Source organism: Cetorhinus maximus, chromosome 21 (genome assembly GCF_964194155.1).
Source record: "Cetorhinus maximus chromosome 21, sCetMax3.hap1.1, whole genome shotgun sequence".
Lineage (NCBI taxonomy): Eukaryota > Metazoa > Chordata > Chondrichthyes > Lamniformes > Cetorhinidae > Cetorhinus > Cetorhinus maximus.
In genome coordinates, this window is record NC_135899.1 from 8,536,955 (window position 1) to 8,562,010 (window position 25,056).

Consider the following 25,056-nt stretch of genomic DNA (forward strand, 5'->3'; position numbering starts at 1 on the left):
TGAGTTGTTTAATTGTCCACCACAATTCACGACTGGATGTGGCAGGATGGCAGAGCTTTGATCTGATCTGTTGGTTGTGGGATCACTTAGCTCTGTCTATCACTTGCTGCTTATGTTGTTTTGCACACAAGTAGTTCTGTTTTATAGCTTCACCAGGTTGACACCTCAATTTTAGGTATGCCTGGTGCTGCTCCTGGCATGCCCTCCTGCACTCTTCATTGAACCAGGGTTGATCTCTTGGCTTGATGGTAATGGCAGAGTGGGCCATGAGGTTACAGATTGTGTTCGAGTACAATTCTGCTGCTGATGGCCCACAATGCCTCATGGATATCCAGTCTTGAGTTGCTAGACCTGTTCGAAATCTATCCCAATTAGCACGGTGGTAGTGCCACACAGCACGATGGAGGATATCCTCAATGTGAAGGCAAGACTTCATCTCCACAATGACTGTGCGGTGGTCACTCCTAATGATACTGTCATGGACAGATGCATCTGCGGCAGGCAGGTTAGTGAGGATGAGGTCACGTATGTTTTTCCCTCTTGTTGGTTCCCTCACCACCTGCCATAGACCCAGTCTAGCAGCTTTGTCATTTAGGACTCGGACAGCTCGGTCAGTAGTGGTGCCACTGAGCCACTCTTGGTGATGGACATTGAAGTTCCCCACCCAGAGAACATTCTGTGCCCTTGCCACCCTCAGTGCTTCCTCCAAGTGATGTTCAACATGGAGGAGCACTGATTCATCAGCTGAGGAAGGGCGGTACATGGTAATCAGCAGGAGGTTTCCTTGCCCATGTTTGACCTGATGCCATGAGACTTCATGGGGATCCAGAGTCGATGTTGAGGACTCCCACGGCAACTCCCTCCCGACTGTATACCATATATATATAGCCACCTCTGCTGAGTCTGTCATGTCGGTTGGCTAGGACATATCCAGGGATGGTGATGGTGGTGTCTGGGACATTATCTATAAGGTATGATTCCGTGAGGATGACTATGTCAGGCTGTTGCTTGACTAGTCTGTGAGACAGCTCTCCCAATTTTGGCACTAGCCCCCAGATGTTAGTAAGGAGGACTTCGCAGAGTCGACAGAGCTGAGATTGCCGTCGTCATTTCCAGTGCCTAGGTCGATGCCAGGTGGTCCGTCCGGTTTCATTCCTTTTTTGTGTCTTTGTAGCAGTTTGTTACAACTGAGTGGCTTGCTAGGCCATTTCAGAGAACATTTAAGAGTCAACCACATTTCTCTGGGTCTATAGTTACATGTGTAGGCCAGAGCAGGTAAGGATGACAGATTTCCTTCCCTTAAGGGCATTAGTGAACCAGATGTGTTTTTACAACAATCGACAATGGTTTCATGGTCATCATTAGACTTTTAATTCCAGATTTTTATTGAATTCAAATTCCACCATCTGCCGTGGCGGGATTCGAACCCAGGTCCCCAGAGCATTATCCTGGGGGGGGTCTCTGGATTACTCGTCCAGCGACAATAGAGAGAGTGTGTTGCAGTGAAGATAGTGTTATAGAGGGTGTGTTGTAGTGAAGATAGTGTTATGGTGAGGATTGTGTTACAGAGTTTGTGTTCCAGTGAAGATAGTATTATAGAAAGTGTGTTATCGTGAAATTTGTGTTATGGAGAGTTTGTTAGAATGAAGATTGTGTCACAGAGTGTTACAATGAAGATTGATTTATAGAGAGTGTTACAGAGATCATGTTACAATGAGGGTTGTTTTGTAGAGAGGGTTTTACAGTGATGATAGTGTTATGCAGAGAATACGTTACACTGAAAAAAGTGGGTTATGAAGAGTTCAAACCACAAGCTGATGATAACTGACTGAATTAAACAGCAAAAAGTACAAATTATATAAAACTTTACAGGGGCAGAGTTTATAACCTGTACTCTATGAGATTCCTAATCCAACAAGCTTTACTTGAGTCTGCGGTATGCATTGCCTCCTCTTCCTTCCCACCCCACCCCTTGCCCTAGTATCTTGCTGCCTATTTCAGCATTAGGCAGTGAACTTCTTTGCAAATTGTCGGGACAATATTGACTATTTAATTATTTGTTTGTCTTTCCAGGTTCTTCAGTTTGACTTATCTCCCTGCCTTTCTCCTTCAGTGAATTCCTCAGCAGCTTTGAGCGATGAGCAATTGCACTCAGGGAGTGCTCAGCCAGTGTAAATTATTCTCTTCACTACAGCATCAGCTCGTGAGATCTCCCCTTTCTTTTTTCCGCAGTCTCCACCTCTTCCACCTTCTGCTTCTCTTTCTCATTTTCATTTCTACAGTTGACGTCCTGGGAGTCAGATGAAGTTGGACTGAAGTGGGTTTCTCAGGACATTGTCCCCTTCCACCACCTCCCTGTGGGAAAGCAGCAATTTTTAAAGAGCTGCAGTCTTTATAACATTGTTGTGGGGGGTGGTATTTTGGGGTTTTGGTTCACCCCCGACAACATACGGGCTACGGTTCTTCAAATAGATTCACTTGCTAAAGCTCAGAAGTGACTATCGGAGCACAGGCAATGCTCCTATTTTAGTGGAGGGAGGGTCTATCCTGTTTAAAATAAGCAGGTTAATGCCTATAATAAAAACAGAAAATGCTGAAAAACTCAGCAGGTCCGGCAGCATCTTTGAAGAGAGGAACAGAGTTCACGTTTTGAGTCTTTATGACTCTTCTTCAGAGCTGAACTCTCTTCTCATACAGTATAAAGTTGTTGCTTCCCCCGACATTGGTATTTTCTTGCGATTGTCCTGATGAGTGCAAGACGAAAAGCTTCGACAAAATGTCTTATCTCAGTAACACTCAACTGAAGACGAGTCATATGAATTTGTTATCTCTCCACAGATGCTGGCAGAGCTGTTGAGTTTTTCCAGTGTTTCCTGTTTTTATTTCAGATTTCCAGCATCTGCAGTTTTTTTGCTATTATTTTAGTTGTTAATGCCCATATTAAGACGATGAGGAGTGGAATGTGATAGGGCTCAGTCCCATGTCAAGAAACGCCACAAGCAGAAAGGACAAATTTGCTGCTACACAACAGAGCTTTTGGAGAGAGTAACAATGGCTGAGTTAAGACAGACACCAGGCGTAATCCTCCCATCCCTCCACGCCGGTGGGATCTTCCGGTCCCACTGATGGGAACGGGGAATTCAGAGGTTTGCTGGCCCTGCTGCAGTTGGTGGGGCGACCTGCTGCGGGAGGTTAGTGGGGGGTGGGGAGTGGAAAATTCCACCCACTGTGGGGAACTCCTCTCCACTTAACACAAACTGCTATCAATCCATCTATCTCGCTGGGTCAAGGTTTAGTCAAAGATGATCAAAGGTCAGTGGGTCAAAGTTCAATGATTCAAGGTTCAACTGGTTAACCTCTGCTCCTGTTGCAATTTAGCAGATTTGTCTGTTATCTTTGGGGAATTCAAATGTAGAATTGAGTGTAACTAACACAAGAGAAAGGTCTTCTGTCACAGCAGGTGAACAGGGCAGAATTCAGGAGGGATTTAATGTGTAAAGTGGAGGTCCAAGAATGTCATAAATGGTCAATGAGAAAGTGTCATTCTAACCTCTTGTCACAGACACAAGGTAACAGCTACTCACTGTCAGCTCTGTTTTAACTGAAGGTCTCACCCAACGGAAACTGGCTGTCAGTCACTCAACTCCCGCAGTGGCTACCAACGAGAACCAATTCATCCAGGACATCTCGAGGGCCATCTCCAGAAAGATAGTGGCTGCTGAAATCTCCGCTGATGTGGGTGTGACTGCACGATCCATCATTCGGCGCTACCCGGCCTTTGCCAAAAGCCCCATTGGCTCCCCTAAGGTGTTTCTTGGCACCCCGCCTGCCAGAGTCAAAGTCAGTTCAGAGAGGGAACAGATAGCTAAAAAGTCCAAAAATGGAAACGATCCCATTAGGAAGACACAAGGACCTGCCTTGGTAGGACCAGGGAGATTTGTGGGCCCTGGAAGAAAGGTAACTGGGTCCCCCGGGATTCCCCCTATATTGAAGCGTAAGAAAGGACCTGCTGGCTCACCCTCTTCGAACGGAGCCCAAGAAACTTCTCTCAATGCCCAGCGAACCAGCAAAGGACCTGAGACCCCTCTACACACAGGGACACCTGAACCAACCAAGCAGGAGATTCTTGGAGGTATTTAACACCTGAACCAGTCAGCTAGCATTGTCACATAATGTTACTATGCTTTAATTCCTGATTGTTTAAAAATTAACTAAATCAGAGATACACACTATTTGTTCAGTATAGAATCACAAAACCATAAATTGATGACAGAACAGAAAGAGGCCATTCAGCCCTTCATGTCCATGCCAGTTCTCAGTATGAGCAATTCATCTAGTCCCACACCCCCACCATTTCTCTTAGCCCTGCAATTTTTTTTCTCTTCAAGTAATGATCCAATTCTCTTTTGAAAGCCAAGATTGAATCTGCCTCCGCCACACTCTCAGGCCGATCATTCCAGATCCGAAATATTTTGCTGTATTAAAAAGCTTTTCCTCATATCACCATTGCTTCTTTTGCCAATCTTCTTTTAGGGATGGGCAACTAATGCTGGCCTAGCCAGCAATGCCCACATCCTGTGAAAGAATAAATAATTCACTTTAAATAGATGCCCTTTGGTTCTCAACCCTTCACCAATGGGAAGAGTTTTTCCTGAGCTACTCTGTCCAGACCCCTCGCGATTTTGAAATATCTCTCAAATCTCCCCTCAACCTTCGCTTCTCCAAAGAGAACAATCCTGACTTTTCCAATCTATCTGTGTAACTGATGCTACTTATCCCTGGAACCATTTTTGTGAATCTTTTCTGCACCCTCTCTAATGCCTTCACAACCTTTTGAAAGGCACCCAGAATTGGATGCAATACTCTAGTTGAGACTGAAGCAGTGTTTTACACAAGTTTATCATAACTTCCTTGATTCTGTACTCTATGCCCCCGTAGATAAAGTTGTAAGCTTTATCAACCATGTCCTAAGCCTGCCCTGCCAACTTCAATGGTTTTTGCACATATACCCTCTGATATCTCTGCTTCTGCACCCCCTTGAGAATTGTTTCCTTTATTTAATATTGAGAATTATTTATACAATGTGTCGTTGTGACCTGGAATGTGCTGCCTGAAAGGGCAGTGGAAGCAGATTCAATAATAACTTTCAAAAGGGAATGGGGTAAACACCTGAAAAGGAAAAATTGCAGGGAAGAGTGGGGCAGTGGGACTAATGGGATAGGTCTTCCAAAGAGCTGGCACAGGCACAATGGGCCAAATGACTTCCTTCTGTGCTGCACAGTCCCATGATTCTAGTTAAGGTCAGGGAGCTTATGATAACTTTGGTAAGCCATTTTGCTTTTCAATGGGATCCCTCCAGTTTCCATGAAAATAACAAACTATTCTATTTCAATATGCTGTAATGAGAGTTTTAAAGCGACAGCGAATTGGTATGGGATGTGGGGGATGGCGACTGTAAACCATTCTCCCTTATTTATAACTTCATGATCAAACGTTGCATTTATCATTAATTTGAAGGTGACCTTGAGATCTGGCACAGTAGTCACACACTGTACGGGAATAAAAACTTATTTTTCCAATGAAAAATTGACTTTAATCCCATCCCCTCCCATTTCCTTTCAACAGGGAAGGATAAAACAGAAAATAGCGGCTCATCTCGATTAACTTCGAAAATCTACTTACTCCCTCTGGGGAGCTCCAGGAAGCCTATAGTTTCCAGAGCTTCAGCCACAGGCTCCAAGGAATCTCCAAACCCATTCACATTGAATGCCACCTCCAGGCATGTAGTCCTCTCCTGGGGCATTACAGAAGGCTTGTTTGACACGTTGCTTCTAAGTTACAGAGATCCCTCCACGAACACTGTCCTCTCAGAGGTGGCCCTGGGTGGTGATCAACGGACAGCAAACATCACAGGTCTAACCATTGGCAAAAGCTATGAAGTGTCCCTTTACGGCACCTCTGGGAGCAATCCTTCCCAACCTATTCACATTACAGGAGTTGCAGGTACTGACTCTCAAACTTTGACCCTTTCTGTTCTTTCCTAGGTAAAGATCATAGTTGGCCACCTCTCTCTGATGTGGATGATGTTATCCTTAATTTTATAATATATCTTTTTGAAAAGGGACCTTCAGATGGAGATTGTGTGGGATCGGAATATATTTCACCTTCTACCTCATGTCTTTTTTAAGAAAGAGTACCTCACAATCCATACAACAACAACTTGCATTTCTATATACACCCACCTTTAACAGAGTAATATGTCCTCAGGGCTCTTCACATGATATTAACACAATGCACACAAAGGAAAGTCTTAGGCAGGTGATCAAAAGCTTGCTCCAAGATGTAGTTTTAAGGCATATCTTAAAGGAGGAAATCGAGGTAGAGGGGTGGAGGTGCTTAGGGAGAGAATTCCAGAACTTGGGGCCTTGGCAACTGAAGTCAAGCCACCAATGGTGGAATGATTAAAATGGGGGATGCTCAAGAGGCCAGAATTAGAGGAGCGCAGTTTTCTGGGAGGGCTCTTGGGCCGGAGGTGATTGCGGAGATAGAGGAGCGAGACCATTGAGGGATTTGAAAACAAGAATGAGAATTTTAAATTCAAGAATTTGATTGACCTGGAGCCAATGTAGGTCAGTGAGCACAGCTGGGGTGATAGAGGAATGGGGTTTAATGTGAGCTAAGACACGGGCAACAGAGATTCAAGTTTATGGAAAGTGGAAGTGGGGAGGTCACAGCCTGGGGGAGCATTGGAATAGCAAAGTCCGGAGGTAACAAACGTATGGATGAGGGTTTCAGCAGTCGATGAGCTGAGACAGGGGTGAAGATAGCTGATATTATGGAGGTGAAAGTCAGCGGCACCAGCGGTGGAGTGGATGTATGGCTGGGAGCTCAGTTGAGGGTCAGATAAGATGAAGGGAAATTAAGTCAACATCACCTTGGGTATAAGCTGGGTATCACATCACTGAGGCACCAGTATCAAAGCTCTGGTTGGCCACCTGCAAACAGAAAAGTCTAGAACAAAACTTCTCGTTAACAGGTTTATTGTGGACTGGGCAATGATATCCAGGTTAATAATGCACAGCTTTAGTGTACATTGGTGAATGATGTATTTGCCAGAATTGGTTCTGAACAGGCGTTTTACACTGTGCTGCTGCTGCAATTTTCATTTCAGTCAAAAACACAGCTTCTGAAGAGGAGAATGGCTGTCTCATGAGTTCGGCGCTGTCGATTAATAAGTGAATATTAACAGGACCTTTTATCTCCTTTTTTACTATCAACTTCTCTCAGTGCCTGGGCCAGATGAAGGGCCAGTGGCCGCGAACATGGATTCGACCGCCCTTCAAACAGCACAAGCCGAAACTCAGGGGAAAGGCAGTGAGGAGGAGGAGGATGAAGAGGAGGAGGAGGAGGAGGAGGAAGTGAGGCAGGAGGTGCCGGAGCTGCCTGCTACCTCAAAAACAGAGCCAGAGGACCCAGCCACTTCCAACATTGCCTCAGAGAACCTGACTCCCTCAGCCTTCAATCATTCACTCGTCAGTCCCGAGAACGCTACTGTGTCCAACTCTTCCCAAACACAGGCGCCCAATGACCTTCGGCCTTTTGACCTCTCGGGCTTGACCCCTGCCGTTAACTCTAACATTACCCACCAAGTTGCGACTGATGACAAACTCTCAGCTCCTCTTACAGGTAACCAACTCATATGGGATTAATGGATTAGTTCTCTCTGCACAGGAAGCTACTGATTGGACACCATCCTATCCATGGGAGGATTTACACTGGATGCCCTCTAAACCCCTCAATTCCCCACTCCCTTTCTTTATAGGTTTCTGTACTGTGTCTGCATGCGTGTATTATTTTTCAGGCAGGTAACTGAAGAATCTATGCAGAATCATGGAGAGTGGGATCCCCTTGCTGCACAGGAGCAGTAGGAGGCCATTCAGCCCATCAAACCTGTTCCAGCATTCAGTTAGATCATGGCTGATCTGTATTTTAACTCCATTTTGCCTGCCTTGGTTAATTAACACGCTCACATGAGAAAAATCTACCCATCTCAGTTTTGACATTTGTCATTGAAAGCCTCGACAACTCTCCTGGGAAAGGGGAGAGGTTTCCACTCCCCTTTGTGTGAGAAAGTGCTTCCTTATCTCACCCCTCAATGAGCTGACTCGAATTGTAAGGTTCTGCCCCTTTTTTCTGGACTCCCCAACCAGACGAAAGTTTCTCTCTACCTATTCAATCAAGTCCTTTAATCATCTTGCTCTCCGCGTATGGCTGATCTGACTAGTTATATATTTTCGGTGAGGTGTGTTGTTTACCTTTGTGACAACTTGAGGTGAGGTGACCATTCCGGAACAGTCTTAAAGCACATTGCCAATGTTTTGGGAATCACGATAGCTGTCACTGATGGATTGGGATTGATTCTCCTGGTCTTGGGTCCAGGCAGTTTGTGTTATGTGTGTGTGGTGAAAATCGGGCTGGAATAAAAGTTTGGTCCCATTGGTATTAAGAAGGGGTAAAGTCAGTGGTGTCAGTCATGGCTCAGTGGTAGATCCTATACATCTGCTTTAGGAGGTTGTGAGCTCAAGTTCCCACACTGAAATAATCTGCTCGGCTCCATTAGGCAATGTTGCAATTGAAAATGAGGAAGGGGAGGGAGGGTGTGTGGGGTGGGAGTAGAGAGTGAAGGGGGGGGAAGAGAGTGTGAGTGGGAGCTCAAAAGGAATGCAGGTGGGGGTAATTGGGAAAAGTGTGAATGAGGAGGCTCTGTGGGTGAAATTGGGGTGAGTACGGGAGAAAATTGGGGAAAGTGTATGCAGGATGGCAAATTAAGGCGATGCATAGGGTCAATGGGGGGTGCAGGAAGTAAACTGGGGAAGGTGTGTACAGAAGGTAAGTTGTGGGTGTTAAGGAGGTGTACTTGGGATGAGTGTGTAGGGGGTAAATTGGGGAATGTGTGTGTAGGGGTAAATTGGGGAATGTGTGTGTGTGTTGGGGTTAAATTGGGGAATGTGTGTGTGTGTTGGTGTAAATTGGGGAATGTGTGTGTAGGGGTAAATTGGGGAATGTGTGTGTGTAGGGGTAAATTGGGGAATGTGTGTGTGTGTTGGTGTAAATTGGGGAATGTGTGTGTGTAGGGGTAAATTGGGGAATGTGTGTGTGTTGGGGTAAATTGGGGAATGTGTGTGTGTTGGAGTAAATTGGGGAATGTGTGTGTTGGGGGTAAATTGGGGAATGTGTGTGTGTGTTGGGGTAAATTGGGGAATGTGTGTGTGTTGGGGTAAATTGGGGAATGTGTGTGTGTTGGGGGTAAATTGGGGAATGTATGTGTGTGTTGGGGGTAAATTGGGGAATGTGTGTGTGTTGGGGGTAAATTGGGGAATGTGTGTGTGTGTTGGGGGTAAATTGGGGAATGTGTGTGTGTAGGAGGTAAATTGGGGAATGTGTGTGTGTAGGAGGTAAATTGGGGAATGTGTGTGTGTTGGGGGTAAATTGGGGAATGTGTGTGTTTGTTGGGGGTAAATTGGGGAATATGTGTGTGTAGGGGTAAATTGGGAAATGTGTGTGTGTTGGGGGTAAATTGGGGAATGTGTGTGTGTAGGGGGTAAATTGGGTAACGTGTGCAGAGATTTTAAGTGAAATTGCCTGATAAGAGATTTTTAAAAAAAAGAATAACAATCACTCGAGTTTTGTGGAATGTCAAGGCCTCTCACTTTCTTCTTTTGTCTGTTTTTGTTCTCACCCCTTCAGACCAGGTTGCTAGTTTTCGCAATGTGACGGTTAGAGACATTACTGCCAAGGACTTCCGCCTGTCCTGGAAGGTTCCAGCAGGGGCCTTCGACTCTTTTGTTATCCAATACAGGGTGTCGACCAGCTCCGCGCGCTGGGAGGAACGCAAAGTGCAAGGCCGGTTCCGGTCAGCTGTTCTCAAGGGCCTGAGTCCTGCAACCGAGTACACGGTGAGGCTGTACGGGGTTCGAGAAGGGCGACGCACCAGGCCCTTCACACTGGACACCACCACAGGTAACACGTTCAAGGTTAAAGGGTCCCTTACGAAGCAGTCAGTCTATATGGGGGTCACCTCCCTTGTCCCTGACCGCTCACCCCCTCCCCCTGAAAAAGAAAGGCTTGACCTCCATTTCTATAGCACCTTTCACCATCTTGGAATATCCCAAAGTTTTAAATAGCCAATAAAGTACCCTTGAAGTGCCATCACCATGGCAACGTTGTGTAACATGCTAATAAGACAGGCAAATGTGTGCACAGCAAGATCCCACCAACTGCAATGATATCATGACCAAATAAATCGGGTTTTTTTTAGTGATCTTGATTGAGGGGTAAATATTGGCCAGGCGACCTCCCTCTCCTTCGAAATAGTGGCCGTGAACTTGATGTCACTGTTAAGATGTAAAAAATGCAACAGCTGATTTGTGCACATATTTCTATCCAGAAAGTTTTGCCAGGCATGGCTCAATGGGCAGCCCTGTCCGCCCTCTCAGGTAGATGGAAACCACCCTGCGGTCACTATTTCAAAGTAGAGCTGGGGAGTTCTGCCCGGTGTCCTGGCTAATATTTAATCTCTCAACCAAAATCACTTTAAAAAAAAAAATTCAGATTATCTGTTCATTGTCACATTGCTGTTTGTGGGAGCTTGCTGTGCACAAGTTGGCTGCCGAATTTCCAGCAGTAACAACTTATATTTAAATAGCACCTTTAATGTATTAAAAGATCACAAGGTACTCCATAGGGACATTATTAAACAAAATACGACACCGGGACACATAAGGAGATATTAGGTCGGATGCCCAAAAGCTTGATGAAAGAGGTAGGTTTGAAGGAACTTCTTAAAGGAGGAAAGCGAGGTTGAGAGTGGGGGGAGGTGTAAGGAGGATACTTCAGAGTTTAGAGCCCAGGCAATTGAAGGTATGACCACCAGTGTGAAGTGACTAAAGCTGGGAAGGCTCAAGAGGCCAGAGTTAAAGAAGCACAGATATCTCGGAGTGTTGTGGGGATGGGGGAGGTTACAGAGATGGGGGGATCTGTGGTGAGGCCACGGAGGGATTTAAAAACAAGGCAAAGAATTTTGAGATCAAGACGTTGCTTGACCGGGAGTCAATGTAGGTCAGCGAGCCCAAGGGTGACAGGGGGACAGGGTCTGTTGCAAGTTAAGATGTGGGCAGCAGAGTTTTGGAGAGTAGAATGTGGGAGATCAGCCAGGAGTGAGTTGCAATAGTCAAGTCTCGAAGTAACGAAGGCATGGTTAAGCCCTTCAGCATTCCTAAGGTGACTACACTTCAAAGCATTTCATTGACTGTAAAGCTGGGATCATGACAGGCACTATATAAATGCAAGTTCTTCCTTCCTTCAGATGCATAGATTTGTTTAACTCATACAGGGTTAGAATGGGGAGGATGTGTAGTTTTCCATGAATGAGTTGGCCACATTTTGCTCATGTAGTAGGAATGGCCTCGATGAGCCAAATGGCCTCGCCTCATTCCAACATTTGTTCAGAAGAGAGGAGAAGATAATGCTCCAGCATTACCCATACTTACAAACTCTGTGTAAAATGTCTGTGCTGGATCCCATCAAGCTCCCACAGGGTGGGGGAAGGGGCAGAGTGAAGCTTTCCCTGCTGGCTAACCGGGTCACAGGGTCAGAGGGCACCTGGGCGCTGACCTCGCCCGACTTCCTGTTACGGTTCCAACGCCTTTTAAAATGCTTTTAATTCTCGCCTGCTTTTTCGGTTAGATTCCACTGAGAAAGTGAAGCCAGGGGATGTGGGAAAACTCGACAGACTTACGTCTTCCAACATCACAGACCGCTCCCTCCAGCTCACCTGGTCTGCACAAAAGGATTTTGACACCTTCCACATACACTACAGAGTCGATGGATCAAAGGATGTGCAGAAGTTGAAGCTGCCCGGTAGCTTCCGCTCCTCAATCATCACAGGCCTCAGGCCTAGTACCAAGTACACTATTTACCTCTACGGTGTCTCCTCTGGCCAGCAGACTAAACCAATCACCACCATAGCTACCACTGCAGGTAATTTCCATCAACAGTGCAGCACACAAAGAGGCCATTCAGCCATCAAATCCACACCAGCTCTTTCTAGGAACAATCCGGTTAGTCCCCCTCTCCCGCTCTTTCCCCATAACCCGGCAATTTTCCCTCCTTCAAGTATTTATCCCACTTCCCTTTTGAAAGTTGCTATTGAATCTGTATCGACCGCCCTATCAGGCAGTGCATTCACAATCCCAACCACTTACTGCTGCATGAAAACACTTTCCCTCATGTCACTTCTGGTTCTTTGGCCAAACATCTTAAAACTATAATAAAAACAGAAAATGCTAGAAAAACTCAGCAGGTCTGGCAGCATCTGTGGAGAGAGAAAAGCAGAGTTGACGTTTCAGGTCAGTGACCTTTCAACAGAAGCCTTTCACCTTAACCCTGTGCCCTCTGGTGGACACAGTTTAAGAATAAGAAGTCTACCATTTAAGGCCGAGATAAGGAGAATTTTTTTCTCTCAGGGGGTTGTGATTATGTGGAATTCTCATCCCTGGAAAGCAGTGGAGGCTGGATCATTGAATTTATTCATGGCAGAGTTAGACAGGGTAGCCAAGCGTTATGGGGGACAGAAAGGAAAATGGGGTTGAGACCACAACCAGATCAGCCATGAGTGGCAGAGCAGGTTCAAAGGGCTGAATGGCCTACTCCTGCTCCTAAGTCCCATGTTCCTGTGCTCCTATCGATCCTTCACCATTGTGGAAGTTTTTCTTTATTTAATCGAATCCTTCAGGACTTAGATACCTCTATCAAATCTCCCCTATGCATTCTCTACTGTAAGAGAATGCCAAATTCTCCATTCTATCCAAATAACTGTAATCCTTCATCCCTGGAACCATTCCAGTAAATCTCTTCGATATCCTCTCCAAAACTTTCACATCCTTTCTAAAGTGTGGCACGCAGAATTGGACACAACCCTCCAGCTGGTTTACAAAGATTTGCAACAATAACTTATATTTATATAGTCCCGATAAAACATCCCAAGGAGCTTCGCAGGAGTGATTATCAGACATAATCTAACATGGAGACACATAAGGAGATATTAGGTCCAGGCGTCCAAAAGCTTGGTCAAAGAGGTAGGTTTTCAGGAGCATCTTAAAGGAGGAAAGAAAGGTAGAGAGGTGTAAGGAAGGAATTCCAGAGTTTAGGCCTGAAAGTTTAGCATAACTTCCTGTCTTTCAAACTCTATTTATCAAGCCCATGTCCTATATGCCTTATTAATCACTTTGTTAAAAGGTTCAATGTCATCCACTATCTTCGCCCAATACCAAAATCCCTCCACGTTTTCTGAAGCACTCCTGTTACCATGTAACCTTTGACACTTGTGTAAAAATGGGTGCACAACAGAGACAGACAGACAGAATTTGAGACAGTGTGAGAGTGCGAGAGAGCGAGTGCGAGAGACAGAGTGAGAGAGAGAGAGTGCGAAAGAGAGAGCAAGGGAGAGAGAGCGAGGGAGAGGGTTGAGTAGTTCACTCCCAGATCAGGACTGTTTGCCACTTTGCGGAGTGTATTATGGGCTCAGATGCTGTTTACGTCATCACGCTAGTCTGTGATAATACGGTACGCGAGCGGGTCAAAATGTTGGAAACTCGTCTGTGTTATTTAAATTGCAATGCAGAAGCCAATTAAGGTATTAACAACCCAACTCGCTGCTATAATACATTCAGAAGGCAATAATACACCTTCAGGGTGAGAATCACGACAGGCAGGGAATCCATTTCTTTAAGGGCAAGCTTGTTTGGGCGGGTTTTAAAGCTGCAGCAGTCTCAGCTTTGCAGTTAACACTTCATTGACTACAGGGACTGCTCATGTGGAAAAGGGGTACAATGAGGGCCACACTAGCACCAGGGCCAGAGTGGAGCAGACCATCAGTCTCCTAAAGATGTGATTCTGATGCCTGGACAGATCTGGAGGTGCCTTACATTACTCCCCCTCATGTGTGTCTCTGATGGTCATAGTTTGCTGTGCACTCCATAACATCGCCAACCAAAGAGGAGGTGCACTGGAGGGTGATAACCTGCCAGATGGAGGCCAATCGTCTAAGGACGAGGGTAATGATGAGTTAAGGGACCTGGGGGATGCTTCTGCTGATGGCCCTGGCCATGATCGAGTGGATGACTGTGACACAAGGGACACCTTAACACAGCAAAGGCTTCTATAGTTCTGTTGAAGAGTCATACGGACTGGAAACGTTAACTGTGTTCCTCTCCACAGATGCTGCCAGACCTGCTGAGTTTTTCCAGCTATTTTTGTTTTTGCTTCTATAGTATGTCTTGCCACTGCTACAGAAGGGATTTGGTGAAATTTTGGTCCTCTTTCCCCCAGTGTGTGACATGAGCTGGTCACATCGATCATATACTGCACACAGGACGTACAAACATATGAATAGGAACAGGAGGAGGCTACTCGACTCCTCGAGCCTCGTCCGCTGTTCAATAAGATCATGGCTGATCTGATTTTAATCTCAATGTCATATCCCTGCCTACCCCCGATAACCTTTCACCCCCTTGCTTATCAAGAATCTATCTACCTCTGCCGTCAAGATATTCAAAGATGCTGCCTCAACCACCTTTTGAGGAAGATAATTTCATAGGCCGGGATTTTCCAGGGGACCCACTGCCGGCGAGGCAGCTCCCCAGTCAGAGGTCCATTGACTTACAGTGGGACAGGAAGATCCCAGCGGCAGGCAGGTGCAGAAAATCCCGCCCAAAGTCTCACAACCCTCTGTAAGAAAATAATTCCCTTCATCTCTGTTTTAAATGGGCGACCCCTTATTTTTAAACAGTGATCCCTGGTTCTAGATTCTCCGACAAGAGGAAACACCCTCCCCACATTCACCCTGTCAAGGCCCCTCAACAGCTTAAAGGTTTCAATCAATTTACCTCTCACTCTTCTAAACTCCAGTGGATACAAGCCTAGCCTGTCCAGCCTTTCCTCATAGGACAATCCACCCATTCCAGGGATTGGCCTAGTAAACCTTCTCTGAACTGCTTCCAATGCATTTACATCCTTCCTTAAATAAGGTGACCAAAACTGTACACAGTACTCCAGATGTGGTCTCACCAGCACCCTGTACAGCTGAAACATAACCTCCTTTTGTATACAAGAGGGCACCAAGGGCAGCCTCACTGAATCTGGGGGCAGCTTTGCCCCTTCTAGAATGCCTCTCCCCCTGCTCCGATGGCACAGACACCTATGCATAGAAATGTGTAATAAATACACAATTCCTGAATGCCAAAAGGTGAGAGACTTGCTAATTTTTAAAATTTCTGCCATCTATGAAGATTGACATGTTTGGCAGAGAGTAGCTAAAATTTAATTTGACTCTGGCCAGACTGAGAGACCGGACAATCCAACCTTGTGCACTCATTGGGCGGGATGACAGTCTGTAACACGCCCTTGCCACTAATTGGCAGGAATTACCGTATCATTGTTTCGGTACCAATGGCGAGCCAGGAAGTCAGAACGTTGCCGACTTCCAGATGCGGACCATGCTGTCAGCGCGTAGCCGTATTTTTCAGCCCAGAGAATGTGAGAGAGAGTGTGAGAGAGAGTGTGAGAGAGCATGAGAGAGAGCATGAGAGAGAGCGTGAGAGAGTGTTAGTGAGAGAGTGTTAGTGAAAGTGTGAGCGTGAGAGAGAGTGAGCGTGAGAGAGAGTGAGCGTGAGAGAGAGAACGTGAGAGAGAGCATGAGAGAGTGTTAGTGAGAGAGTGTGAGAGAGAGTGTGAGAGAATGAGTGAGCGTGAGAGAGAGAGTTGTTACACAAGGTCATTGTGATATAATAGCCCAGATCTTACTGAAGGGGGCATCTCGCTTTGTGCCCAATTGGACTTATTCCCTCACCCTTCAGCTCCAGAATGTCTTGTCCTGTTGGTGTGCTTGGGTGTGCGAGCTGGTTACGGGACATCTGGGTTTCTGTGGTGGGTTTACTGGGCAGTTAAGGTGCAAATCCAGTAAATTCCTAAAGCTGGCAGGGAGGGAATGGGCAGAGGTGAAGAATATTATGAAGAATTGTAATCAAGTCGACAGTGGCAGGGGGGGGCCATAACCAGAGGACACAGGTGATAGGCAGAAGAAAAATTCAATAATAACTTTCAAACTGGAATTGGATAAATACATGAAATGGAAAGGTTTGAAGAGCTATGGGGAAAAAGCAAGGGAAGAGAGAGAGACTGATAACTCTTTCAAAGAGTTGGCACAGTCATGATGGGCTGAATGGCCTCCTCCTGTGCTGTAAGATTCTATGAATGTGTGTCCAACTGTACATTTGGATCCTGGATCAATATTTTCTTCTGATGTTGTTATTGAACACTTACTGACAATCTACTGAGCTGACATTATATTGTCCAGAGATGTCTATGGCTACAGGTGATTTTTAAAAACATTATTTCATGGGATGTGGGCATCGTTGACTAGGCCAGCATTTATTGCCCATTCCTAATTAACCTGGGGAAAGTGGTGGTGAGCTGCCTTCTTAAACCACTGCAGTCCATGTGCTGTAGGTATACCCACAGTGCTGTTAGGGAGGGAGTTCCAGGATTTTGACCCAGTGACAGTGAAGGAACGGTGATGTATTTCCAAGTCAGGATGGAGAGGGGCTTGGAGGGGAACTTGAAATCTTGTGTAATTATTCTCAAGGTCCGGTTCCTGTTGGGTTGACCAGTAAGAATCTCTTTCTATCACGAACTCTTTATCACATTTATTCCTTTAACTTCCACAGATAAAGAGGCTATAAAGCTAGGCAGCCTGTCCACCTCTAATATCACGGCTAACTCTCTCCGACTCTCCTGGACAGTGGACAGGGCCTTTGAAACCTTTTTAATCCAGTACAGAGTCCAGGGCTCTGAGGAGACCCACAACATCACAGTCACTGGCGGACGACGATCACACCGCATCGTAGGCCTCAGGCCTACTACCGGATACGCCGTCTATCTCTACGGGATATCTGGTGGCTCACGGACAGAGCCTTTGACCACTGCTGTGATCACCACAGGTACGCTGATTTTTTTTTACCTTCATTGATGAATTAATTTGCATCTTTCAGTGAAAATATTTCAGTTTTTCCATTTTCATGGACCCATGCTTCAACAAAGAGAGAATGGTTCCTTCATTTCTAGCTTGGAATTGGGGGAGGGGATATTTTACCCCAACTCTCTGGCTGGGAATCCCATGGGATCGGGTAGAATGTCAACTTTATACCCTCACTCCCAAGATAGTTCTGCTCTCCCCCACACAAAGTGGAATCACTCTCTCCAAGTCCACCCTCACAAACTCTTTCACAATCCAAAAGACCTTTATCAGGTCGTCCCTCAGCCTTCTCTTTTCTAGAGAAAAGAGCCCCACATCTGTTCAATCTGTCCCAATAGTTAATATTTCCTAATTGGTTTCTGTGAAGTTGGCTGCCTGTGTCCCATGCACACTGGTGAAGAGGGGATCTAACTGAAGTGTTTGATTAAAGGCTATGGTAGATAGAGACTCTTTCCTCCAGTTGAAGGTGGGTTTGGTGGGGGTGGGTTCGGTGGAGTCCACAACAAGGGAGCATAATCTTAAAATTAGAGCTCGGCTGTTCTGAGGAGATGTCAGGGAGCACTTCTTCACACAAAGGGGAGTGGAAATCTGGAACTCTCTCTTCCCCATAAACAGCTATTGAGGCTGGGGTGTGGGAGAGCTGATTGAAACTTTCAGAACTGAGATTGATAGAATTTTGTTGGGTAAGTGCATTAAGAGTTGTGAAACCGAGGCAGGGAAATGAGACATGGATCAGCTGAATGGTAGAACTGGTTCCAGGGGCCTCCTGCTGCTCCTGTGAAAGGGTTGTAGTCTTCAGCCAGAACTGCCACATACCATAACTGTAGAACATGCAGTTCATCGTGGACAGCCCACTCGAATGAAGTTATCTGTTAGAGCTGCCAAACACACAAGTTAATTTATAGGCTGATTTTTTTTTCACGAGTTGTGGACTTCGCTGGCTGGGCCAGCATTTATTGCCCATCCCTAGTTGCCCTTGAGAAGGTGGTGGTGAGCTGCCTTCTTGGACCGCTGCAGTCCATGTGGTGTGGGTACACCCACAGTGTTGTTAGGGAGTGAGTTCCAGGATTTTGACCTAGTGACAGTGAACGAACAGCGATATATTTCCAAGTCAGGATTGTGAAAGACTTGGAGGGGAACTTCCAGGTGGTGGTGTTCCCATGTATCTGCTGCCTGGTCCGTCCAGATGGTAGTGGTCGTGGGTTTGGAAGGTGCTGTCTAAGGAGCCTTGGTGAATTCCTGCAGTGCACCTTGTAGATAGTACACACTGCTGCTACTGTGCTCCGGTAGTAGGGGGACTGAATGTTTGTGGATGTGGTGCCAATCAAGTGGGCTGCTTTGTCCTGGACGGAGTCCAGCTTCTTCAGTGCTGTAGGAGCTGCACTCATCCAGGGAAGTGGGGAATATTCCATCACACTCATGACTTGTGCCTTGTAGATGGTGGACAGGCTATGGGGAGTCAGGAGGTGAGTTACTCATTGCACGATTCCTAGCCTCTGACCTGCTCTTGTGGCCACAGTATTTATATGGCTAGTCCAGTTCATTTTCTGGTCAATGATAACCCCCAGGATGTTGATAGTGAGGGATTCAGTGATGGTAATGCCATGAAAGATCAAGGGACGATGGTTGGGTTCTCTCTTGTTGGAGATGGTCATTGACTGACACTTGTGCAGCTCAAATGTTACTTGCCACTTGTCAGCCCAAGCCTAGATATTGTCCAGCCCTTGCTGCATTTGGACATGGACTGCTTCAGTATCTGAGGAGCCGCGAAAGGTGCTGAACATTGTGCAATCATCAGCGAACATCCTTACTTCTGACCTTATGATGGAAGGAAGGTCATTGATGAAGCAGCTGAAGATGGTTGGGCCGTGGACACCACCCAGGGGAACTCCTGCAGTGATGTCCTGGAGCTGAGATGACTGACCCCCAACAACCACAACCATCATCCTTTGTGCTAAGTATGACTCCAACCAGCAGAGAGTTTTCCCCCTGATTCCCATTGACTCCAGTCTTGCTAGGGCCTCTTGACACCAAACTCGATCAAATGCTGCTTCGATGTCAAGGGCAGTTACTCTCACCTCAGCTCTGGAGTTCAGCTCTTTTGTCCATGCCTGAACTAAGGCTATAGTGAGGTCAGAGCTGAGTGGCCCTGGCGGAACCCAAATTGGGCATCAGTGAGCAGGTTATTGCTAAGCAAGTGCCGCTGGATAGCACTGTTGATGACCCCTTCCATTACTTTACTGATGATGGAGAGAAGACTGGTGAGTGGTAATTGACCAGGTTGGATTTGTCCTGCTTTTTGTGTACAGGACGTACCTGGGCAATTTTCCACATTGCCAGGTAGATGCCAGTGTTGTAGCTGTACTGGAACAGCTTGGCTAGGGATGCGGCAAGTTCTGGAGCACAAGTCTTCAGCACTATTGCCAGAATGTTGTCAAGGCCCATAGCCTTTGCAGTATCCAGTGCCTTCAGCTGTTTCTTGATATCACGTGGAGTGAATTGAATTGGCTGGAGACTGGCATCTGTGATGCTGGGGACCTCCGGAGGAGGCCGAGATGGATCATCCACTCGGCACTTCTGGCTGAAGATTGTTGCGAATGCTTCAGCCTTATCTTTTGCACTGCTGTGCTGGGCTCCTCCATCATTGAGGATGGGGATATTTGTGGAGCCACCTCCTCCAGTGAGTTGTTTAATTGTCCACCACCATTCACGGCTGGATGTGGCAGGACTGCAGAGCTTAGATCTAATCCGTTGGTTGTGGGATCACATAACTCTGTGTATCGCTTGCTGCTTATGCTGTTTGGCATGTAAGTAGTCCTATTTTATAGCTTCACCAGGTTGACACCTCATTGTTAGGTATGCCTGGTGCTGCTCCTGGCATGCCCTTCTGCACTTTTCATTGAACCAGGGTTGATCCCCTGGCTTGATGGTAATGGTAGAGTGGGGGATATGCTGGGCCATGAGGTTACAGATTGTGTTCGAGTTCAATTCTGCTGCTGCTGATGCCCCACAGCGCCTCATGGGTGTCCAGTCTTGAGTTGGTTGATATGTTCGAAATCTTTCCCATTTAGCACGGTGGTTGTGCCACACAACACGATGGAGGATATCCTCAATGTGAAGGCAGGACTTCATCTCTGTGCGGTGGTCACTCCTACCGAACTGTCATGGACAGATGTATCTGATCATCTTGTCCAGGCTATTAAATCAGGATGAGGACAAGAACAGACCCTAGGCCAGTTAATCATTATTTATTGATCGTTCTAAGTTTAGTAGACTTGGCAGTTATTGATGTGGCAGGTGATGGCTTCAGATTCTCCTGTCACATCAGGGAGAGGCTCTGAATCCCTTTTGCTGCTGTCTGAGTTCAGGGTCTCCCCATGACCTGGATCTCTGTCAGGGACCTGTGGTTCACTAGCAAAATTCTCAGTGCATTGCCATGGCAATTCCCAAAGGGGCCGTTGCGAGAAGCCATGGGCCAGGGTAGCAGCCTACACCAGGCACTCTGCTTCATGGAACGAAAGACTTGCAGTTGCATAGTGCCTTTCACAACCTTAGGATGACCCAAAGCACTCTGCAAACAATCACGCATTCTCTTTGATGGGTCGTCACAGTTTGTGCATAGCAAGATCCCACAGGTCACAAAGGCTCAGGTAATTTTTTTTTTGCAGTGTTGGTGGAGGGACAAATATTGGCCCAGGACACGGCAGGGAAGAACTCTCCTGCTCTCCTTCAAAACAGTGATGGTGCAATCATAGTGGGGGAGGTTCAGGAGTGTGAATTTCCTCGGGGCTTCTAACTGTCATTTCACGTTCGTGCACATGCACCGAGTTTTCAGCTGAGGTTGTACCAGCAGAACAGGCAAAGTCTTGAGAAAATTCCCCCTCCCCCACTCCCAAAGAAGGCTTTGAAAGATATGGAACCAAGAGGAGTAAGGTCCAAAACTAATAGGATTGCAACATAGTCCCGAGGGGCTGAATGGCCTCCTCCTCCTGGTCCTATAATCTGAAGGATAGGGAGGCGTCTCAGTTTCTATGACAACATGGCAGACTCCCTCCAGTTCTCCTGGATGGCCTCTATCTGGGACAGATCAGACCTCAAGGTCTCTGAGGGTGAGCAGGTTGCCTGGTGGACTCGCAGCGATCTGCCCACGCATCACAGGCCTCAGGCCTGCCACCAGCTAGATGAGGATACAAAAAAAAACTGTAGTGACAACATCAGGTGTTTCACTGCAGCAAAGATCAAAGAATGTTTCTAGACAGCGAGTGATAATGACCCGGAACTCGCTGCCCCTCCAGGCTGGTGGAAACGTAAAACAAGCCGTGATTTCAAAAGGAAACGGGATGGGCACTTGAAGGAAATAGAATTTCAGGGCTACAGAGATTGAGTAGGGTAGTGGGACTGACTGGATTTCTCCACCAAGAGCTGTCTTGGGCTCGACGGGTTGAATGGCCTCCTTCTATACTGTAAACGACCCTATGACTCCGTGATTTGGGAACTCGTTTCATTGTCCACCACCTTCAAATATTAATAAAACGCTCAATGTTTTACACGACAATTCAAGATGTGTATCTCCCTCTCTCACTGGGTGTTTGACCATCAAATGCCTTGTACAAATACAACATACGAACAAGGAGCAGGAGTAGTCCATTCAGCCCCTCGAGCCTGCTCTGCCATTTAATAAGATCATGGCTGATCTGACAGTAACCTGAAATCTGCATCCCGCATACCCCTGATAACCTATCAGCCCCTTGCTTATCAAGAATTTATCCACCTCTGCCTTAAAACTATTCAAAGACTCTGCTTCCACCACCTTTTCAGGAAGAGAGATCCAAAGGCTCACGACCCTCTGAGAGAAAAAGTTTCGCCTCATCTCTTTATTTTTAAATGGTGACCCCTAGTTCTGCCCCTCTCTCTATTATATATTCATATCCTGTGAGTGAATATATAGTTTCCCTGTCAAGCAGGGGATGATTCATTTCCATTGCTTGTGATTGCTTCAATTCCGATGGTCTGTGATCCTTCAATTCCCATTCCTTGTGATCTCTTTCATTCCCATTCCTGTGAGGCTTCCCGGTTTCCCTCTGTTCTGGAAGAATCTGAGGAAGCTGTTTAAAGTCTCGTGCTTGCCAGTGAGGCCGGTTGATGGGCCGAACCTGGTTCAGGGACATAAGACCATAAGACATAGGAGCAGAAATTAGGCCATTCAGCCCATCGAGTCTGCTCCACCATTCAATCATGGCTGATAAGTTTCTCAACCCCATTCTCCTGCCTTCTCCCCATAACCTTTGATCCCCTTACCAATCAAGAACCTATCTATCTCGGTCTTAAATACGCTAAATGACCTGGCCTCCACAGCCTTCTGTGGCAATGAATTCCATAGATTCACCACTCTCTGGCTAAAGAAGTTTCTCCTCATCTCTGTTCTAAAAGGTCTTCCCTTTACTCTGAACCTGTGCCCCTGGGTCCTAGTCTCTCCTATTAATGGAAACATCATCCCCACGTCCACTCTATTAAGGCCTTTCAGTATTCTGTAAGTTTCAATCAGATCCCCCCTCATCCTTCTAAACTCCATCGAGTATAGACCCAGAGTCCTCAAACGTTCCTCATATGTTAAGCCTTTCATTCCTGGGATTGTTCTCGTGAACCTCCTCTGGACCCTCTCCAGGGCCAGCACATCCTTCCTGAGATACGGGGCCCAAAATTGCTCACGATATTCTAAATGCGGTCTGACCAGAGCCTTATAAAGCCTCAGCAGCACATCCCTGCTTTTATATTTTAGCCCTCTCGAAATAAATGCCAGCATTGCATTTGCCTTCCTAACTACCGACTCAACCTGCAAGTTAACCTTAAGAGAATCCTGGACTAGGACTCCCAAGTCCCTTTGCACTCCAGATTTCTGAATTCTTTCCCCATTTAGAAAATAGTCTATGCCTCTATTCTTCCTACCAAAGTGCATGACCTCACACTTCCCCACGTTGTATTCCATCTGCTACTTCTTTGCCCATTCTCCTAACCTGTCCAAATCCTTCTGCAGCCTCCCCACCTCCTCAATACTACCTGTCCCTCCACCTATCTTTGTATCATCTGCAAACTTAGCCAGAATGCCTTCATTTCCTTCATCTAGATCATTAATGTATAAAGTGAAAAGTTGTGGTCCCAACACTGACCCCTGCGGAACTCCACTAGTCACCGGCCGCCATCCTGAGAAGGACCCCCTTATCCCCACTCTCTGCCTCCTGCCAGACAACCAACCTTCTATCCATGCTAGTACCTTGCCTCTAACACCATGGGCTCTTATCTTACTGAGCAGCCTCCTGTGCGGCACCTTGTCAAAGGCCTTCTGGAAGTCCAAGTAGATAACATACATTGGCTCTCCTTTGTCTAACCTACTCGTTACCTCCTCAAAGAATTCTAACAGATTTGTCAGGCATGACCTCCTCTTGATGAAACCATGCTGACTTTGCCCTATTTTACCATGCACTTACAAGTATTCTGAAATCTCATCCTTAATAATGGACTCTAAAATCTTATCAACTACCGAGGTCAGGCTAATCGGCCTGTAATTTCCCGTCTTTTGCCTCACTCCCTTCTTAAATAGGGGTGTTACATTAGCGATTTTCCAGTCCTCTGGGACCCTCCCTGACTCCAGTGATTCCTGAAAGATCACCACTAACACCTCCACTATCTCTTCAGCTATCTCTTTCAGAACTCTGGGGTGTAATCCATCTGGTCCAGGTGATTTATCCACCTTCAGACCTTTCAGTTTTCCTAGCACCTTCTCCTTGGTAATGGCCACCATACTCACCTCTGCCCCCCGACTCTCTTGAACTTTGGGGATGTTACTCGTGTCTTCCACTGTGAAGATTGATGCAAAGTACCTATTCAGTTCCTCCGCCATTTCTTTGTTCCCTACTACTACTTCTCCAGCGTCATTTTCTAGCGGCCCAATGTCCATTTTTGCCTCTCTCTTACCATTTATATATCTAAAAAAACTCTTGCAATCTTCTTTTATATTACTGGCTAGTTTACCCTCATATTTAATCTTCTCCCTCCTTATTTCTTTTTTAGTGGTCCTCTGTTGGTCTTTGTAGGCTTCCCAATCCCCTGGTTTCCCACTGTTCTTCGCCGCATTGTATGCTTTCTCTTTAGCTTTTATGCTGCCCCTGACTTCCCTTGTCAGCCATGGTTGCCTCGTCCTCCCTTTAGTATGCTTCTTCCTCCTAGGGATGAATTTTTGCTGTGTCTCCCAAATTACTCCCAGAAACTCCTGCCATTGCTGTTCCACTGTCTTTCCTGCTAGGCTCACCTCCCAGTCAATTCTGGCCAGCTCCTCCCTCAAGCCTCTGTAGTTGCTTTTATTCAACTGTAATACCATTACATCTGATTCCAGCTTTTTCCTCTCAAATTGCAGGGTAAATTCTATCATATTATAGTCACTTCCTCCTAAGGGTTCCATCACCTTAAGCTCCCTTATCAAATCTGCTTCATTACACATCACTAAATCTAGAATTGCCTGTTCCCTAGTGGGCTCCACCACAAGCTGCTCCAAAAAGCCATCTCGTAGACATTCCACAAATTCCTTTTCTTGGGATCCACTACCAACCTGATTTTCCCAGTCTCCCTGCATATTGAAACCCCCCATGATCACTGTAACCTTGCCTTTCTTACACGCCTTTTCTATCTCCTGGTGTACCATGTGGCCCACATCCTGACTACTATTCGGAGTCCTGTACATAACTCCCATTATGGTTTTTTCACCTTTGCGATTCCTCAACTCTACCCACACAGATTCTACATCATCTGACCCTACGTTGTTTCTTGCTATCGATTTAATTTCATTTCTTACTAACAAAGCAACCCCCCCCCACCCCGCCACATCTGCCAACCTGCCTATCTTTTCGATAGGATGTATAGCCTTGAATATTTAGCTCCCAGTCCGGATCCCCCTGCAGCCACGTCTCCGT

At 46.3% G+C, this 25,056-nt stretch overlaps 1 protein-coding gene across 1 annotated transcript in view; it reads left to right on the top strand.

Annotated features, from left to right (window-relative positions):
• The window catches only part of LOC144695617 (tenascin-X-like), a 205,783-nt gene that overhangs the window by 76,479 nt on the left and 104,248 nt on the right, over positions 1 to 25,056 (top strand). Inside the window, exons 8-13 of the mRNA XM_078566513.1 lie at positions 3,608 to 4,132; positions 5,626 to 6,003; positions 7,288 to 7,686; positions 9,748 to 10,020; positions 11,746 to 12,039; positions 16,785 to 17,057. Coding sequence (XP_078422639.1) covers positions 3,608 to 4,132; positions 5,626 to 6,003; positions 7,288 to 7,686; positions 9,748 to 10,020; positions 11,746 to 12,039; positions 16,785 to 17,057 — 2,142 coding nt within the window. The remainder of the gene's footprint in view (positions 1 to 3,607; positions 4,133 to 5,625; positions 6,004 to 7,287; positions 7,687 to 9,747; positions 10,021 to 11,745; positions 12,040 to 16,784; positions 17,058 to 25,056) is intronic.